The 21,397-nt window shown below is 38.7% G+C and overlaps 1 protein-coding gene across 1 annotated transcript in view; it reads right to left on the minus strand.

Annotated features, from left to right (window-relative positions):
- Positions 1-21,397, minus strand: part of LOC134655189 (uncharacterized) — a 29,891-nt gene that overhangs the window by 5,619 nt on the left and 2,875 nt on the right. The window contains exons 2-6 of the mRNA XM_063510639.1: positions 21,203-21,388; positions 16,091-17,358; positions 13,146-13,325; positions 6,683-6,692; positions 1,064-1,159 (exon numbers count right to left, since the gene is read on the minus strand). Coding sequence (XP_063366709.1) covers positions 1,064-1,159; positions 6,683-6,692; positions 13,146-13,325; positions 16,091-17,358; positions 21,203-21,373 — 1,725 coding nt within the window. The 5' untranslated portion in view covers positions 21,374-21,388. The remainder of the gene's footprint in view (positions 1-1,063; positions 1,160-6,682; positions 6,693-13,145; positions 13,326-16,090; positions 17,359-21,202; positions 21,389-21,397) is intronic.

The raw sequence follows: 21,397 nt of genomic DNA on the forward strand, positions 1-21,397 counted from the left end.
GTGAGCATCGATCTGACGTTTTGACCCCTATTTCGCAGGAAAAATCTTAATAGCCCCACCTAGCCGCGCGACACGCGTGGAGCTAAGCGCCATCTATCTATAGTATAGTCAACTTTTAACACTCGCAGATTATATCTATAACACATTATTCCTGTTATTACAATCAGAATACGCCTCCGTGTCATGTCCAAACTAGTCCCCCCCGTCCCTCGGGATAGCGCAGTAAGTGGTTTGACATGAGTGTCGGCGGGCAGGTCAACTAATTCCACGTACTTACATTTTGTATGATAGCAGTCGTGCTCATGCCTACACTGGTGTCATAAAAATGCGTTGGGTAAAAGGTCCATAAATAATTTAGCTTAATTTATTTAGTTTATGACATCTATTTCGTTTAATTTATAATTTGTGATTATTCTGCTGCAATCCATACTAATATTATAAAAGGAAGTCTGTCTGTCTGTTACCTCTTTACGCTTAAACCGCTGAACCGATTTAGTTGAAATTTGGTATAGAGATTGTTTGAGTCCCGAGAAAGGACATAGGATAGTTTTTATCCCAGAATTCATCCCTTATGGGGGTGGAATTTTGAATGGGGAATGAACAACAACTACATAACAAACTTTGTCGATAGGAACTGTACCGCCCGCGCGGTGTAGCACCGCCCGCGCGCCGGCGCTGGTGCATGGTTTGGTTGAAATTTGTTATAGAGATAGTATGAGCCCTGGGGAAGGACATAGGGTAGTTGTTAATGTTGTTATCCTGAAAATCATCCCTTAAGAGGGTGGAAATTATCTCGCTTCCACCCCGAAAGTGAGATAATTAATGCATCGCCTGACAATCGATGTTAGCATTACGCTCAAATTAAATTGCCTTTACACTTATCGAGGCGTTTAAAAAGAAACTACCCAAATTAATAATTCCACGCAGACGAAGTCGCGGGCAAAAGCTAGTATATATATCTAGGGATAAAAAGCAACACTTATAACTAAAGATAAATGGACCCTGCATAATTTGCATCGTTAAATGCCTGTGGTGGATTAATTAAAAACTTGTCTATACTCACCTGAAATCTCTCACTAACAGCATAAGGTATCCCATAGTACCTCCGCTGGCCAGAAATGCTGCGCAGTCCCCTCAGCACCCCCTGCTCGACCCTGATCTCTGGGGTAAAGACACACAACACCGCCTTCACGTAACACAGTGCCAGTATAGTTCTGCTTCTCATTATGCTCACTCAATATTATTGTTTACTTGTTGATGCATTTTGTTTTTCTTGCATTTGCCTACTTAATAGGTAGGCAAGTGGAGTGGTCATCTCTCCATACTAAGTACTCGTATAATAATAATAACCTTACCTATATGATTCATAATTTATAAAAATACCTACCAAATGTATTTCCTAGACCTAAACCTGTGGTGACTTGTAACTTGGTGTTATAAATAAATTATTTGTATTTGTATACACGGGATCGATTCATTCCACCGTGGTTTTAAATCCTAGAACAATGATGTCTGTGTCGGACTTCTTACTTTTTTGGTATTTTTGTTTTTCTCTTACAAGGCAACAGTAGGGTTTAGAAAAATACGCTTTTTAATTATTCTGCGTGTAGAAAACCCGATTCCGGTTTAACAATTTGTTTTGATAGGTATGATTTCGCCGATTGTCATTACGCATCTCACGCACTTTAATATACTTATGCACACGACACGTGATATTTTCTCCACTACGAAACACTAAACAAACTATACTTAAAGATAATATTGTCAAAGAAAACTAGTACAAGAAACACAATACTAAACTAAACACAATAACTTCACTTTTGTCTGCACTTCCTAATCTTCCAACCAAGCTTGCCTTTTGTGAGATTACACGAAGTGTGCGTCTAGCGAGATGCAACCGCGAGTGCATCGAGGGAAAGTGCAGTGGTTATGCAAGCTGGCTGCAGTGTGCCGGTGTGGGACGCCGATGGCGGTGGAAGGTCAAGTTGATCTGGATCCTGGATGTAGAAACAGGTTGGACATTTTAATTCTAATAAGGTCGCAGGGCATTTGGAAATAATGATGCTATGAAGATAACCCACGCTAGACCGGGCCGAGGTGTTTGTAAAACTTCTACTTGCTCTAATTTATTTTTATAACAATTTTAAGCAGCGAAAACTAGTACCAGACATATACAATGTTACGTGAATGTTCAGAACGACGTTTTAAAACAGGCGCGGATCCAGCCCTCAAAAAAGGTTGTGGTCACAGCATCCCAAAAATCTTCAAGTACGAGTCAGAGTATTAGGTGTCGAACTCGCTCATGAACAATCATGACTCTTGAACGACCATCCCGATCTCAATAAACCGTAATGACGATGACGTCACAAGTCTATTAGGGGGGTACCTAATGATTCTCTGAGCAATTTTTCGCAGATTATCGATTCACAGGCTACGTTTCGCCGAACATCTAATTTTTGAGACGACATTTTCTAGTTTTGGTTCACATACCGTTCAATTCGCTTTTGTATTAATTAGCAGAACAATTATTGTAAGAATTTCATTTGGCAGAGTAATCTTCTCGTTTAAGGAACTTTTAGTCGTGATTTTTTTGCCGTTTCTTGCGTAATGTTACGGAACCTTTCGTGCGCGAGTGCGACTCGCACTTGGCCGGTTTTTTTTAAGATTTCGTTAAGTAGATAGTCTAGTCGACAAGTTCAGGGTGGTGGAAAGTAGAGATACTGCTCCTAGAGATACGTGTGATGCCTCATTGAATTCGGAATAATGTCTAGAAATTTCTAACAGTAGTAACATGCATTGACATGTTTAAAATACACCATACACCATTTTTTTCCAAATTTTTAAATGAATATTTAATACCTTTAAAACATTTTACCTTTTCACGCCGCGTACGCATCCTGAAAATGACGCGCGGAGGGCTATTTTTAGTGTTAAATGAAAACTATAAAGGGTATAAAGAGTAGATACCTAACCTAGAGCTAGAATTTTTTTAATGAGGATTTCCTTCTCTTAAGGAATATTTTGTCTTCATATCTTAAATTAGTTTATGACAATGTACTGGCCAAAAATGAAATACCATATGTATTTTTTCATGTTTATAATTATAAGATAACTTTAGCAATTTTTGATGTGCGCTTCGAATACATTTTCTAGACATTCTGAATCGAATCAGGTATCACAGTGGGTATCACACGTATTTTTGGGTGCAGTATCTCTATTTTTCATCATTTTGAGCTTGTAGACTAGACTACTAAAAGTACTAAAGTTACAGGTATATTAGTGATTTAGCAATTACGTTACATACTTACAACATTGATTCATTGATGCATAGATAACACTTTTTATACATAGATAAATATAAAAATAAATGCAACGCTAACTACGCGGAAAAAAAACTCCTAAATACACCCCTAAATTAAAAGCTGGCATTATTTATTTAGGAAATTGTACTAATATTTGTTAATTTTTAAGATTTCTAAGACCTCATAATCTAAAAATAATTGCTCCTGTTAGTAAATAATCTTTATGCTTGCAAATAATTAGGACTCTGTTGTCAGCTGATATTAAATTACGAGAATTTCTAATTCATAGGTACCAGTTGATCACACTACCTACCTACTGTGTTTCAACCAATGGTTACTCGGGTAATCGTGACAGTGACCAAACGATCAGTCTAGTAAAGTTAATCCGCATATCAATAGGTATTATGCCAACTACGTAATGAAATCTGCGAAAGGTTCCTCTGCCAAAGCGTCTGCGAAAAATGGGCTAGTCGGGGAATCGATAGGACATAGGTACTATTTAGGGTTGTGGGCATGCCCATCATGCCCACAACGGTGGATCCGCGCCTGTTTTAAAATGAGAGAGTTTTAACTGTACCTAATACCTACCTATGACGGCGGTTAGGTACCTAGTATGAGTAAGTTGTACCTATTTATTACATATTTTGACAGTATTAGAAACAAATTAAATTATTTTTAAAACCAATTATATAAGTACCTACTTAAAATTTGTTTTATTTCCAGTAGGAAATCTACTACATAAATTACAAACCGAAATGAATATAAGAAGATAGATACCTATAGATATCGACAGGTTTATACTATAGGTACCTACTCCTCCAGAATGCAACAAAAGTGCGGAGATCTAAGAAGGACGCATTTCCATGTCCGGCCACTTTATAACAATTAGCGACGGGTATTTTTCTTTATTACAGCCGCCGACTTAATTGCCCTAAACAAATGAATTGTTGCTGCGTTTGTTTGCACTCTCATTGGCTGAATGTGCTTTTGCTATTTTCTTTAGTAATTTAAATGTGCAGTTTAAAACTTTTTACTTGATAAAACATTCGAGTTTAGCAGTGTAAGGTAATCCGTGAATTAATTACTACTATTAGGACCACATATAAGAGGTCGCCGACCGTCGCTATATCACATAGATCAAAAATTGGGGTAAGTAGTCAACTTTAATTATACTGCCTGCATAAAAATTAATAATATGACCTAATGAGGGCGCCACTGGACGGACGGCATAGAAAAATACTTAGTCCTTAAAGTTACTGAAAATCGCAGGAAAAAGATGTACTTAGCAACCTAAGTAGCTAGCTTAGACAGTTTAGAACGATTTGTCAAGTTTCATTTAGATTCTGTGCGGAGAGAAAAGAGTCGTGAAATTTATGGGACCCTATAGGTACATTCTACGACTATTCTCTTTCCGAACAGACTCTTGTATATCATATGAATTTGATTCTGATTTAAAAGATTTGATATTTAAAGTTGTACAACTTTAAAACCAAAATGCTCAATCTAACTTAGACTTAATTGAAAATGCCGCGCTTTTTGAGTTGAGATCTTTTACTAAGTATTTTTTTTACAACAGCGAATATTACAACTACTACATAATGTCTTGCCATTTTTATAGTACAAAAAGCACCGCGCGTAGATTAGCAGGCGCGACGAAGTTAGTGCCATTATTCAGTCCATAGTCGTCAGGTAAGTGCGGTTATACGAGTCTTGGCCGACAGCGCTACATGATCAGAAGCGCAACTTTTATTACTAACACCGAACTTAGTTGGTAGTGGTACCCATTCTTGTTCAGATTTTTGAACTTTTTACATAATTATTATGGCGTTTTATATTGCTACGTTACGTGGAGCGTGTTAGCTAGGTCGATTCTATTTTAACAATTTGTTATAGTTGAACTGGTTTTGATACGACCATGACGATCGTTTAGGACAGCGGTCGGCAAACTTTTAGCAGCCAAGGGCCATGCCACATAATAGTTAACGAAGGTGACGCGGGCCGCACTTTGTTAAAATTTATGACTTTATCAGACATTGTCGTTTGTCAATATTACATACAAAATAGGCAGGGGCAGGGAGGCTCGCGGGCCGCAAAGTGAAAGGTTTGCGGGCCTGCGGCCCGCGGGCCGCTTGTTGCCGACCGCTGGTTTATGAGATTGGCGCGCTTGTCACGTACTATTTTCACTTCACTTCAAATAAGATCAACACCGTAACAAGTTAATACATCTGAATCGGGATCCAGCTCGTAAAAGTGGGTTTGCTGGCACCTACTTAACCTACTTATTACCACACAGGAATCTTTGTCATACAAAAAAATGTCTGTCTACTCGTATCGCTATGGTAATGTGCCATATGCTTTTGAGAATGAAGTTTTACCGACGCCCATCAAGAGCTATATCTTCTGTTCCGTGCGTATTACATATCCAACTCAGGAGGCAGTCATCACTACCTTCAACTCCGAGAAGTTACGGCAATTTGCCTCGTGACCGGCGGCGGCCGCCATGTTGCCAATTTGCCTTGTGACGAGTATGTGATTAATTTTGAAGACGACTTTTACCGATGCCCATCAAGAGCTATCTCTTCTGTTCCCTGCGTATTACATAACCAACACAGGAGACAGTTGTAACTACCTTCAACTCCCAGTTACGGCAACTTGCCTCGCGACCGACGGTGGCCGCCATGTTGCCAACTTGCCTTGTGACGAGTGTGTGATTGATGTAATTCACTGGTAGAGGCTGATTGTTTACGATTGACAGTATATATTGAGAGCCCGATCCATATTTATCAGTTTGTTTCGGCTTTGATTTTATTTTAATACGACCTTGAAGATCGCTCACGCTGATTGGTGCATGCGAAATGAAGTGAAAGTTGCGCATGACATGCGCCACCAGTGAAGTTTGTATCAAAGCCAGTTAAAATAAATAGCAATGTCAATAGTATGGGATAGCGCATCATTATGTGTGTTATATGTTTTGGAACTCTGGTAGCCGTTTAAGAAGTGTAGTACTCTTGCGGTAGATGTCGCTATGAGCCTCGCTAGGGCTCATATATAGTGGAAATATTCGCTGAATTGGGTACGGTCTTGGTAGCTCAGATGGAAGAGCACTGTACTAGTGATCCAGTGGTCGTGGGTTCAAGTCCCACCCAAGACAGTGAATTTTCCACTTTTAATTAATTTCGAAGCTTAATAGCATCGTTCGCAGACGTTTCTGCTTAATACAAAATTAAAATGGCAAATTGTTTAAATTAAAATCGACCTCCGTACGAAAGTGTCAAAAAAGACATTTTCTCCAATATGCTCGGAAATGTTCACCTTATTGTACCAAAAATAGTACGGGAAGTTATTCGTTATTGTCAAACTCTAATTTAAAAAAATCAAACTATCGCTGTCCTGTTCTAGCGGACGGGAATGAAAAAAAACACTACAGTAATGACTTATTACTGTAGTGTCTTTTACTTTTTAAAAATTAAAAACGCAAACAGCCAATTATTATAGCCGCGAGCCGCGTCTACACGACATCAGCTATCATTTCAAGCTATAGGATAGAGTGAGATAGTAAGATAAACGACCTTACTTGTCTCGTTCTTACAAGACCGTTGTGCTCGTGTATGATCGTGCGAATACTGCTTAATAAAATCAAAGATTATTTTTATATTTTTTTAAGGATCTCCATCCGTGTTCATAAAGCTTATATAGTTTGTCAAAGGACTTTCTCATTTCAAACATAGACAGAGAGAATCATACTATCTTTGTCTTACACTAGTACTAGCACACGAAAGTAAAGGATGGGTATAGTTCTTACTGACTGACAAATTGGTTTGACCAACTATATTGCACAGTTATATTGAATGAACGAATATTGAATGGTACTGACTGGCAGAATAAGTTTGTACCCTTAACTTTTAAAAATTAATTAAAGAGGGAAATTGTTTTTGACATTTTTGATATGAAGGTTCGATTTGAGTGATGCTTGATGCTTAAATAATTATTATTTTACCTTATTTCCTCGCATGTTTGGAGAAAAGCACTATATATATGCCTCGGCAGGAATAGCAATTCGTGGATTCGTCTTCTTCAAAATCGACACTCATCCACGAATTGCCCTTTCCCGGCCTCTGCAATAATGTACTATAAATGGTACTAGGTATACCATTATTGTCTTGCATTTGAATTCCACCAGAACTTAGTCGACGGAATGTCGATACCTACCACTTCTTAAAACATAAAACGATTCCTACGAATCCTACGATAGCGAAGAACGTTTTTATAAGGAGTTCTAGTAAAGAGGGGCTATTCAGGATGGAATAGGAATGGGGCACAACGAACATATCTAACCAGTACTTTGAGTTCGAGGCGACGATTCGCCGATTGATTTAAGGATCAACGGTCCGGGTCCGGTCTGGCGTCAGACACCTTTCTTTACTACAAAAAGCATCACGTAATAATCTCCGATTACCCGTCATAGTAAACGAAGTATACATCACGGCCCGGACCTTACCTTACCTGCAGACGTCATGTTTACAACAGTTCTTATTCTTATTCTTATATTAGCCTCTCGGCACACGCTACCTGACGATGAATTCAAAATACTGTCACCATACACCGTGCGCCTCTCGTCACGGCACACGTCGGCAATCCGCAATGGACCGGCACCGCGACTGCAGACGTCATGTTTACTAAGTAGATCATATATCAGCCTCATCGGCACCCGCTAACAGGACGAGATTTTGATCGAACTTTGAGAATCTTAGGTTCTGGTTGGTCTTATTCTGGTGTCGGAAAATTATTGAAAAGCGGCAACCGCCGTAGAAATCCGTGGCCGTAGATGTCCGTTCCTAATTTAGAAAAGAATAGAAATAATTTTATTCAAGAGCACAAAGAAAATTATACACAACAGAGAAACATAAAAGAATAAAGTGCCACGATTTCGTCTCACCACCACCATGCTGCAAGCTCAGCATGTTGCTGGCGACTTCCAGCGCTGATCTTCCGATGAGAGCACGTGAAACAATCACGACAGGTAACATGAATGAAAAACAAAATTAATATATAACATACAAAAGACATAGTGCCGTATCGAACTTCAAGATATTCACAAGAGACGACACGTACTAGATCCATTCTAGATACGTTATAGTTTAGATTTCAATTAGTTCTCTTTTGCAGCGCAATTCGGGCAACCAATGTCACTTTTACTATAGATCGTGTTAGATATCTATTAGATGTGAATTAGATCTCTAAGTAATATCTTGTGGAAATCGGTCAAGAGTATCTCCAGAATATTTTCTGAAAATAATTTAATTTGTTCTAGTATTATGAAGTTGAACAATTCTAATAATTTTATTTATGAATTCGTTATGGTTTTGATATGACCTTGACAATCGTCTTGTTGATTGGCGTAAGCGATCTTCAGGGTCGTATCAAAATAAGACTAAAACCGTCACAAGTTGTTCTATAGTGATTCTGAATTGGACCTCCGTTCTAGGAATATCATAGAGCCACAAATGATGTTTTCAGTGGTCTAAGAACTTAAATTGTAAATGTTTTGCTTGAATAACCGCAATCGTACCCCCAAAAGACCCCAGGGGATGCCTAGATGACAATCGTTTTGCATGGACTTTTTGTAGCATCTAAGCTGTCATCTCGATAAAATTGGTTATTTTTGAAAATACACTAGTGTCTATATTTTACCTATGTTGTTTTTGGAGACCTTATATTTGAACTAAAGTTTTAAGAATGATTATATCCGAACTAAAGGTTCTTACAAACTTGGAGGAGCGAGTCTTTAATAGAAACTTGAGCCCGTTCTAGGGAAGGGTCGAAATTTTTGTTACAATTTTTAAGATGCGTTCTCCTTAGTAAGGACTCCTAACGTACATTCTGGCTCAAGAACTTTTTAGGGTTCCGTAGTCAACTAGGAACCCTTATAGTTTCGTCATGTCTGTCTGTCTGTACGAGGCTTTGCTCCGTGTGCTAAAAAGCTGCAATTTGGCATGTGTATATAAATCAAATCCGACAAAGTCTAAAAAAAATGTTGTAAAATCTAGAAAAAAATGTTTTTAGGGTACCTCCTTTACACGTTAAGGTACTTGTACAAAAATATTTTTTTTCAGACGCAGAGTCTCACAAAATGTAATGCTTTCTAATTAAGTCTTGTTTGACTCAAATAATTAATCCTAGCCGTTGAACCGTTTGTAAACCTGGTCAACAACAAGAAGAGACCACTACGAGCTTATAATACATTCTTAAACAGCGAGCAGCTGTCATAATCAGAGGCAGCTCGTTACAAGCAAGTTGCTCGCAGCAAGTTACTCGCCCCGCAAGTTTGCGATGCAGTATCGTTTGAAAAAGTTTCCCTTTGTGCGCAATTATGTACTACTGCTAATGTATGCTTTAGTTCAACTGCAGTTTTGATAACGGAATACAAATAAAATAAGTAGAAACGATAGCAACTGAGCTGTAAGCTTCAAGTTTCACACGCTATAAAAGAGCTTATTGTGAGATTTGGTATTTTTTTGTAATAATGTCCTATTATTTATTTATATGAGCCTAGAGTGTCTCACTGCTGGGCAAAGGTCTCCCTCCTCCCTTTTCACGTATCCCGGTTTTGACCCGATTTCCACCAGTTCCTGTCAAATGCGTCAAGATCATCTCGCCAACGCCGTCGAGGTTTGCCGCGACCCCGGGTTTGAAGTGGGACCCAATTGGGTGTTATTTTAGCTCACAAGTCATCAGGCCTACGGCAAACGTGTCCCGCCCAATCCCACTTCAGCATGGCGGCTGTTTCAGCCACGTCAGCTGTCCTATAATATTGTTTATTTATTTATATACTGCCATACAATCCAAACTGAAGAGGATATAACAAACAGATCACGTTGTTCCGCCGCATGCAGCCGATTAAAAAAATTGTGTTTTTGTCAAATAACGATTTATTGCACAATTCCTGTATGTCACACAATGGCCTTAAATACATTTAAATAAATGTTTTATACTATTCTACCTTGTTCTATACTAGTCAGACTAGAGACATTATCACACCGTTAATATCTTGCGAACAATAACATTAAAGGCAAAATAAATAAAAAAACCAACACACAGACGGATAAACCGATTTTGATAAAACATCCACCTGCCATCTAGCGATGGCAGTCTATGCCATGACTTATGATGATATCGATGACTTAGCAGTCTGTTTTCATATAAAAAAACCGCATCCAAATCGGTTCACCCGTTTACGTCAAATTTATAAACCTTCTTGTGGGTCGGGGGTTAAAAAACTACCCTCCAAACAGGAAGATCTGAAAAGCGCTACTGTCAAAGAAAAATCGTAACAAGGAAATAATAATTGTATAAAAGCGTTCTTAATATTTGTACTTAATACCAGAATAAATCATAGCCCCGTTTTCATAAAGTATAATAAAAATATGTGATAAGCAAAGAAATTTCGAAATAAAGTTCATAAACAATATAACAAATAGGTAACTAATTTGACAGTTAAAGCTAATGGCTGTACTGCGGCTACAGTTTTTAATATAAGTAAGTAAATATTCCTTATTGTCCTTTGTAATAATAGGTAGGTACATACCTTACACGGAAGTAAGATTATTTTTCTTTGACTGAAGCACTATAATACCCTGCAAGAACAGAACTCCACTGTCTCAAAATGTATTTGACTACTTTCCCTTATATACTCAATAGCAATAACAATTTAATAACTACATTACAACCAATGAATTATGACTTGTATCTAAAAAACTACATATACAAATCACCGTTACTATTACTATTGAAGAACCTATTTAGCTATGATTCACGTTAGAATGGTCCGGGTCCAGGCCGAGGTGTCCGACAATTAGTTTTCTGTGACGGGTGATCGATGATCACGTGATGCTTTCTATAGAAAACGAAGTGAGGGCGCCTTGGTCCGGACCCGGACCGTTTATAGCGTGAGTCATCCTTTATTGATTCTGTTAATAAATACATAAATAGTTATCTTTAAATGAAATGTGAAATATTAATAGTAACGTTGGTAACCAAAGATCCATTGATTGCTTATAATGTGGAAAGTCTACAAATGCGTAAAGTCTTCGTCACACAGGCGCGTTTACCATTTTATATAAAAAAAAGCGGCGCGCCCCGCTCACGCCGCGCCCGGAAAACGCGCCTGTGTGACGAAGCCTTAACTTAATTTGTATTTGACAGCTAATCGTCGCTTCAAAATTCTGTCAAAGTTGTCGTTTAATGATGTACAGCGCCATCTAGTTTAACTGTCACGATTTGTTCTTGACTTTACATTTCTACTACAATCAATAATTCCTTGATGGTAACATTTCTTCGGTAATTAATCTATTAATCCCAACACTACTTACTAGATGGCAACACTTAACACATGTTATTAATTAAATAGCATGACTCATGGTATAATAATATACTCCGCCTGGTACTCTCTTCCGAGATTCGCGAATGACCTAACTGGCACTTGCCTACGTCATCATGCTGTTTACAGGTTCTCAAACTTTAAAATGTGGGAGAATTTTAACCAACAGTGAAAATTATTTTAACGGCATTAATTTTAAGTTATTCATGTAGAAACATAGTAAAATAAAACAAATCTATACTGCACTTTTCACTCCTACTCTTACAGTTCCGAATAGAGCAGCCAACCATTTTCGTAACAAAACATTAATTACGAAGCTTACGACGTGAAAAGTTTGGAAAACACTGCGACTGCTGACACAGAGCGAGAAGGAAATAACAATTAACACGCGTTCGACAAGGACGGTCGGTCAGGGACAAAATGGCGGATTGTCAAATGTGACAGCGCTATCCTGTGTTGCCAGTAGTGTAAACAGAATTACCCGAACGTCTGAAATTTCTTTCGTGAATCGGAAGATATTGCTAACGAATAATTAAAAATGACGTGTTATTGTAAAATTTAAGATAAAATACATATAAATGAAAATTATTAAATTATAAAGAAATAAATTAACTTATTAACCATAGATATAATGTACCCATGTAACATGTTATGTTGAAATAAAGTGGCAATGTTATTGTGACGTAGGCAAGTGACACTCTGGGAAGAGGAGACCATGTTTTATTAGACCATGGCATGACTATAAATGATATCTAATTTTACGTTCATTTTTAGTTGTAAATATAACAACAGTAAAATCGCTTCACAACACTGTTCCTGTTGTAATTGTTAATTTAACAGTCTTCATTTTGCGGACAGCAATTTTTTAGAATATTTAAAAACTACATAAACATTTTTAATTCAATGTGTTTTAAGTTTAGGAAACTACAGGATGGTATTCCACTATCCAATTTCTTTGTCCAATGTGCATTGCGTGTCACTCTCTTATTAAGCAAAATGTTAGACGCAAATACACATTGGACCAAGAAATTGGACAGGTGGAAAACCACCCTCAGATACGTAATAAGGACATGTTGTGAGTGCAATTAATAAATAATAATAAACATTCGTAATCCTGAGAATGGACTAAAATCCTGACGTCCCTGTCTGTGACCAAGTGTTACTGGGAGCCATACAGTTCAATTCTATACTTTAGATCTAGTTCCAAACATCTACAGTGGTGTGGTGCCAAAGACCAGCCATTGACAGTTGTTTTTCGTGATCATGAAGACAGAAAAAGCCGCAAGTTTATTGAAACCCAGTTTCCTCCTATACTTGCTGTAGGTCTGGTTCGACAGGTCTACAGTCGCGTAGTCCCAGAGACGAGTTGTGGGTTGTGGACAGTTAACCATCGATGTCTAGAGCTGATGTGTTGCTCTTAAGAAGGCACGTCACTGAATGAATGTCGATTCTAAGGCTGAAGTTACTGGAATCCATACAGTTTCCTCCTATACTTGCTGTAGGTCTGGTTCCACAGGTCTACAGTCGCGTAGTCCCAGAGACGAGCTGTGGAGAGTTGGCCGTCGATGACTAAAGCTGAGGGGTTGCTGGCGCGCCCGGGTAGCCACCGGAACGGCATCAGGGGTGATGTCGTTGGCGTTGGGTCACTGGGAAACAGAGAGAAATAAATTGAATAAGAAGTGTTTTAATTTTTACGGGACTTTAAGGGACTCACACGAAATAGAGCGAGTAGACGTTTTGTATGCAAATCTTATATTCGCTATAATTTCTTTGTATTACAATTTCTAGCAACGAACTGCTCCGAGCATTCTGTTTGCCAAACGCACGCACCGGACAATGTTCGTTTGTGACTTGTGAGGGATGCTTTAGAAAATCCTTAGGTAAGTCGATATATTGTTACCAAGACTTCTTACGCACCAAAGACATATGTATGTTTCCCTCGAGGCAAATGAAACATTATGATTCCTTGCAAGCGCTCCTACCCCACCTGACTCGACATGTTTGGGAGAACCCTTGCCGAGCCCTGGTTTCGTCAGGATTCTGTTTTTATGATTCAGATAACATAACATGTATCGATTTGATGATGTCGTTAGGCTGTGCATGACCGGGCGGGGAGGACAACCGAGAGAATTCATGCTCATTCATTCCATCCAGACACAGATATAATATAGGTAGGGTACAGATATACGACTAGGTGTGTATAGGGTAGGTAGATGATAACATACAAATCATTTGTAAGCAAAGATTAGCGTTCTCCAAAACATGTCGGGTGAGTGACTAAAAATACGCGAGTTAAACCGTAGAATTAGTTTAGTGTTAGTAAATAAATAATTTTTTCAGGTGAAATAAACACTAATAATATATACATATTGTTTTCTTCTGCCAAACTGCAGGACAGTTTGTTGGCAGAGGGAACTCCCTTAAAACATAGATGGGTAAACTTAGCTAATTGCCTAATTAATTGTTAACAGTACATCTTATTGCTTATGGTGGTAACTTTAATTTAATTTTGTTTAATAGAAACATTTTCATTTTAAATTTAAACATCCTAAATGACCTACGACAGTTTTACTTAAATTCGATTTAGATGCTGGTTTATAAGAAATTGACAAGTGATTATCTCTAAGTAGCGATGGCACGTTTAGGTACATACATCCATATTTTGGAAATCAAAAGAACAAATGCTATCATGACATTGCCATATCAGGTTTACAGTTTACACGGGATCATTGTGTGAAATAAACCAAAATTATCTTTTATCTTTCTTTCTATTCTCTATTTCTGCCAAACTAGTATTGTGTTGTACCTACCTACCTATTGGGCACTCTACCTGAGGTACGTTCGTATAAAATCTTCCTAATTTTATATTTTTAGACAGCAGGTAAGTAATGTACCTGTCTATCTCTATTAAATAATCTTAAATTTTATTTTTCATGCTGCTAAATCAAATAAATTTTCCGCCTAGCGTACATTCGTACAAGTATGTTGTCATTGCTTAATGATGGTGCATTGCTAGTTTATTTAAATTACTTGATTGCTACCAATTTCTGCGGCTCGGTTCTTATGCTGAATTATACTGACCTGACCATAATTGAAATTCACGTTGATTTCCGTATACTTCCTATTTCGTGCTTTGCATATTATTTGAAGTTGAAAGGAAAAATGTGGTAACCATCTGATCTGACATCCGAATAGTAACATTTTACTTATCGGATTATATTCAAAGTTTTAAAGTTTTAATTTGTCATTTATGTTCCCAATAAATTCTGTAAATAATCCCACACAATCTGTAGCCCGAGACTACCTTGGGTACCTATAATATCTATTGATTTTGAGCAATATTAATAAGCTAAAACCAGACTTTTCATAGACAAAATGAACTCTCTAGTGTTCGCTCTCTGGCACAACCGCGACACGATCAAATTTATGTGCTGTTTTGTTCTGTTTTACACGAGCTATAAATTTATGGAAATTGTATGAGAGACGTGCCTCGCGGACAAATGAGCGCCACCTAGCGGCGTATTAAACGACTTTGTACGCGTGCGCTGCATCTAGTCGTTTATTCAGGAAAATAGTTGGGAAGACACGATCGACATCGTTTCGGAATTGATTCTATCATGGTGACAGTTTCGTATGTAGAGGAAGGTACAGATGTAGTGCATAATCCTTTACCATCGTATTTTCATGGAAACGCACGAACGTGTTATGCTATTTCAGTCAGTCTCAGTACAAAAAGTACTGAGGTTGACTGAAGTAACACGACAAATACGAACGCGTCCGAGAAAATACGATGGCAAAGGATTGTTTACTACTTCAGTTTTGTATCACACTGATCATTTAGGTCAAGATATGATTCTAAATATCAATTCCGATGGGTCGTGTTGTGTTATCGCTGTTCCATCTAATCCACTGATTATTGTCCTATATAATGTCGCGTGCGCGTGGCTTTGCGATTGTAAACAATACACGGACATATAATGTTAATTAGCTGTTAATCAGCTAGTTAAATATACCTAGCAGTAAAGAGAGGATCTTGTTTTTATGATGTGAAATTGTAAAAACACAATGGGAGATAAAAAGTTGTTAATTAATTGACGGGGCAGGGCATTTAAATGTTATTTTGTACATATATTAATAATGTGTGGGTCTTATATGAGTTTGGTAGGTAAAATACCTATCTATATCTGTTTCACCTGGCAAATAATACTGAACCTAAAGATGACTACCTAACCTATTAAAAACATGGGTAAATAATCGGTGCGTTTTCCTGGTTTCATTTTAAAAATGCCTGAAGCCCGCTGTAGCAGCCAACTCCCAAAAATTGGAGACGGGCGATTAGTTAGGTTACGACTGACGGTTAAGGTTTTAATGTGAATTGTAGAATAAACTATAGATACCTAGCATAACTTACCCGTATTTGGCGAAGTTAGTCCAAAGCGTGACCATGCGCTTGATCATGCGCCGCTCCAGCTGATGCGGGAACGGGATGGAATGAGGCTTGAACAAGTAGAACAGCTCATCGGCATGAGACGCGCCTCCCGTCGCCCCGTACCCCACGATGATCTTCGCCATGTTTCTGTACCCGCCGTACTTGAACAGGTAGAAGTATATCGGCTTGTCTGTCGTCTTTGCGTACAAGTCCGACTCGATCACTGATGGAAACTTGAAATGCAAATCTGAGTACAAGTCCACCATGTTAAGGATTAGTTCGTCTTTTTCTGGGGGAAAGTAATGACTCTTTATTATCTCTACTGTGCTGTTCCTATCCAATTCTGTAGGAAACTCTAAATCTAGTTTTAAATTATCTTTGGGGTCTATCGATTTCAGACTATTTCCGTAATCTTTAGCTACAAAGTATATACCTTCGTTGTCGTTAAAGCCTATTATCATAGGCACTTTGGTGTAGTTTCCAGATTCAATTATACTTGTAGGGTATTCAGTAACTATAGATTCGATTCCTGGCAGATTTTTCTCAATGCAAGGTACGAAGAGCGTGTCAGATGTGATGTAGTTTTTATTTTCAAAAGCTTTAACTTTTATTAGTTCGTTTACGGTTTTGTTTCTTAAAATATCGTATATTTCGTAAGGATCTTTGGTATTATATCCGAATTGTTTGACTAGGGCGCTAGCTGTTCTTATAGGGTCATGCTGCAAAGCCCAGGGTGCAAGCGTGGACCCACTTTGAAGTATCACTCTATGGAAGAGTCCTCTAGCGGCTTGTGAAAGCACTAAAAACGACGAAGAAACAGCGCCAGCACTTTCTCCAAACAGCGTGACGCTATCTGGATTTCCTCCAAAAGCTTCTATATTATCTTTGATCCATCTCAAGGCAGCTATCTGGTCTTTGAGTCCAGCATTTCCCGGCGCATCCTCTGTTCCTAAACATAAGAAACCTTCAACGTTCAATCTATAGTTGATGCCGACAAACACAACTCCGTGTTCGACGAAGTAATCAGCTCCATAGAGAAAGGCGGAGCCAGTTCCCTCGAAGAAGCATCCTCCATGTATGTAGACCATGACGGGGAGGAGTCTCCCCCTGGTCCTGGTGGGGGTGTAGACGTTGAGCTTGAGGCAGTCGGGGTTGCCGATGATCACGGTGCCCATGATGGTCTGCGGGCAGCGCGTGTTGGTGTTCACGGCTTCGAACACGCCGTCCCAGGCTGGCGGGGGCAGCGGAGCCTGGAACGGGAAAATATGGACTTATATAATGTAACCTACAAGACCTTTATACAGGGTATATCCCCTCTGGTCTTGCGTTTGATTACCATTAGGCGATTCGTTTGCCCGTTTGTCTCCTAAGAGTATTATGTATAAAAAATCAGACTCCCCTAGACTTACTTTGGCCTTTATTTATCTCAGAATAAGTCGTAGATTTCCACGACACAGTGTTGTATCGTATTTAATTGTGTTTTGACGAAACTAAACATGACCTATCGCCTTTATTTACCTACATAACACGAACATGATGATTATATAAATAACAAATAATTACTGGTCACAGTCTAAGTGGGGAGCTAGGGACTGATAAACTAAGTATTTTATTTAAAGATAAGTACTTTGTTGAATGTAGTTATAGTTAAGTCGACAAAAAAACACACTTGAACATGTATTAAGGTCAATACGGTTAAGTGTGGCTGCAGAGTACGAGTAAGTTTTAACCGTGCCCGAACTGTTTTTATTCGGCTTGTTGTCGAAGAACAGTAAAGTTTGCAATATTTTTTCATAGAGGCACATAAAGTAAAATCGTATATTACCTATATCCCATTGAGTTGTAGTAAATATTTTATTTCTCGGAGATATTATCTCCGAGAAACAAAATATTAACCATTTAATACAAGCCTCATTTCCACTTATAGTATTAAAAAAACCGGCCAAGTGCGAGTCAGACTCGCGCACGGAGGGTTCCGCACCATCAACAAATAAAACAAGCAAAAAAACGGTCACCCATCCAAGTACTGACCCCGCCCGACGTTGCTTAACTTCGGTCAAAAATCACGTTTGTTGTATGGGAGCCCCACTTAAATCTTTATTTTATTCTGTTTTTAGTATTTGTTGTTATAGCGGCAACAGAAATACATCATCTGTGAAAATGTCAACTGTCTAGCTATCACGGTTCGTGAGATACAGCCTGGTGACAGACGAACGGACGGACGGACGGACGGACGGACGGACGGACAGCGGAGTCTTAGTAATAGGGTCCCGTTTTTACCCTTTGGGTACGGAACCCTAAAAACTGCTGAAGGAAAAAATAGGGTCATGATTTTTTCCTATGTTTGTGCCATATAAAGAGTTAAAACCGTTTCAATTTCTTCGTGACATAAAGTACCATTTTACCTTGTTGTAGGACTGCTTTGTTTGATTTACCTTAACTAAAACAATGACATTTTAATAAAGACCTTAAACAATAATAGGAAAAAAATACAAACAAATCAATTGATGCACTTTTCCTTATAAAAATAATAATAGATTTCGACACAAATTGCCTTGAGGAAAAGTGCAAATTATTTTTAAGTACTATAAGGAAAAGGATACAAATTGTTCTTTTATAAAGTCTAGGTACTTTATTTTATGGTGACGACCGAATGTCGACTGCAGCAGCATTACTGCAGCAACGTTACTGCAACAGCGTCACCGCTGGCGCAGTCATTCTCAATTCCCTTTATACATTGCTTTGCTGTCATTGGCGCATTGCTGTAGCTATAAGAACATTCAGTCTGATTATCCTTTTAAAAATGGCTTCCATCTTTATGATGATTTCGCCAATGTCAAAAGTATACTCGTAGAGCATAAGGTGGTTCGGTAGTTGCTTTTATAGTAAAGTGATAGCTGGGAATTTACAAATAGCCAAGATGGATTGCCGGGTGTTCACTAAATAATGGTTAAACGCGTTTCAAGGTTAATTATTCATTAACTGCATACTTCCACGTTTTTCACTGCATAATAAGCTATCAATCAGTTAAAAGAACATTAATAAGTAACTGTAAGTGATTGTGACACCACTCCTTATATGTATTAGCTGGTACGTTTTTAATGTATCGATGTCAACAATTGTTGGTGAAACTTAAATAAATAAAAAAATTAAATGAAATAATAAGCAAAAAAACAAAAAAATATTCTGGAGACGAGTTCGCGATTTTCAAGTAGGTACAACCGCAAGTCCAGTGCGTCGCTCATTTTTTCAAGGGGATTGACAGTGACTTCACTGACTTCATCATCATCATAATTCATCGACAATACAAGATCGCTTTTGCCCAACATTGCCCACGTCATCGCCGCAGCAGTATGCAAGTGTTGCATTAATGCTGCTACCGTCATTATCCGAATGTTACCTTTAACCGGCACGGGCAAGGCAACGTGATGGTAAATAATGCCCTGTAATTCTGCAGTACCTAGATAATTGCCCTTAATTTATAGGTCGCATTTAATAACCGATAATTCCTATATACCTACCTAGAAACTAAGTTAATAGCAACTGTGTATAACTAAGTAGAGCACGAGTAATAAAACTTGAGCGAGTTTAATGAAAAAAAAACTAGCTTTTTCTTGCGTATTAGTTTGCGTAGAATGATGATTTTGACAAAAACTAATCCTCATCAAAGGCATTGACTGTTTAAGCACCTCCAAATAAAAATAGCATATTCCAAATCGACTTGCTGTTTTCGAGAAAAAAATCCAAGTGAATTCTATTAAAAATTATAGAAATGACAAAATGATCGTGTCGGAGTTGTAAAAAATCCCCACCTTGCAATATCACTACATAGTATAAAACAAAGTCGCTTCCCGCTGTCTGTCTGTCCCTTTGTAACATGCTTAGATCTTTAAAACTAGGTACGCAACTTGATGCGGTTGTTTTTATTAGATAGAGTGATTCAAGAGGATTTTATGTATAATTTGTTAACCCGTGCGAAGCCGGGGCGGGTCGCTAGCTCACGTATAAATCGATGACGCTGAACCGATTGAGATGTTTATATTTGAGATAGTTTGAGGCAGGAAAAAGCGCTGGTGGCCTAGCAGTAAGAGCGTGCGACTTGCAATCCGGAGGTCGCGGGTTCGAACCCCGGCTCGTACCAATGAGTTTTTCGGAACTTATTGTACGAAATATCATTTAATATTCACCACTTTCACCAGTCGCTTTTCGGTGAAGGAAAACATCGTGAGGAAACCGGACTAATCCCAATACGGGCCTAGTTTACCCTCTGGGTTGGAAGGTCAGATGGCAGTCGCTTTCGTAAAAACTAGTGCCCACGCCAATTACTGGGATTAGTTGCCAAGCGAACCCCAGGCTCACATGAGCCGTGGCAAGATGCCGGGACAACGCGAGGAAGATGATGAGTTTGAGGCAGGATAGGATTGTTTTTCTCAATCATCATGATCATCCCGTGCAGACGAAGTCGCGGGCCGAGGCTAGTACACTATAATAATAATTTGCATTGCAAATTATAATTATTTGCAACGCGACAATGACAAGATGCAGCGACCGAAGAACCTTGTCCTTGCCAGTGGTGCCTTGAAAACGCGATGACTTGTTTACTGTCGTTTCTCCAACTCGTAGTTTCGTGGTAAGGGCACCTTCGTTTCGACATGTTGTGCTATCCGCTCAACGACCTTGTCGATAAATATATATAAATAAATATATCATATATATATGTATATTTTTATTTATATATTTTGGGGATCTTGAAAACGGCTCTAGGCAACGATTTCGATGAAATTTGCTATATGGGGGTTTTCGGGGGCGAACAACCGATCTAGCTCTATCACTGGGAAAACGCGCATTTTTGAGTTTTTGTTTTCCGAGCAAAGCTCGGTCTCCCAGATGTTATCATATTATACAGGTTGATTTTGTTTTGCTTGACCATACTCTGTATTTTCGAAATGTATGGAAGTAGTCACGTGACTTATCTTGCATCTGTTATCCCGAAAAATAAATTTTATCCCTTTCGTTTGACGTTTATAGAAGTAAATACGATAGATATTAGTTACCTTGGCTAGGCCCCCAGAAAGTCCCGTTTAAGAATCTCACCTTGAACCGATTCTCATCGTTGACTGTCCCATAAGGAATGCCCAAGTACTCTACAAGCCTGCCGTCGCGCGACACGCGCCCGCGCACATAGCCGCTGCGCGTGCGCACCAGCGGCGCCGGCTGCTGCAGAACTGTGGCTGCTACCAGCGAGAACAGTGCTAGCCACTTCATGTCGCGGCCCGCCACCTGGAAAGT

The sequence above is a fragment of the Cydia amplana genome, chromosome 16, assembly GCF_948474715.1.
Source record: "Cydia amplana chromosome 16, ilCydAmpl1.1, whole genome shotgun sequence".
NCBI classification, from domain to species: Eukaryota; Metazoa; Arthropoda; class Insecta; order Lepidoptera; family Tortricidae; genus Cydia; species Cydia amplana.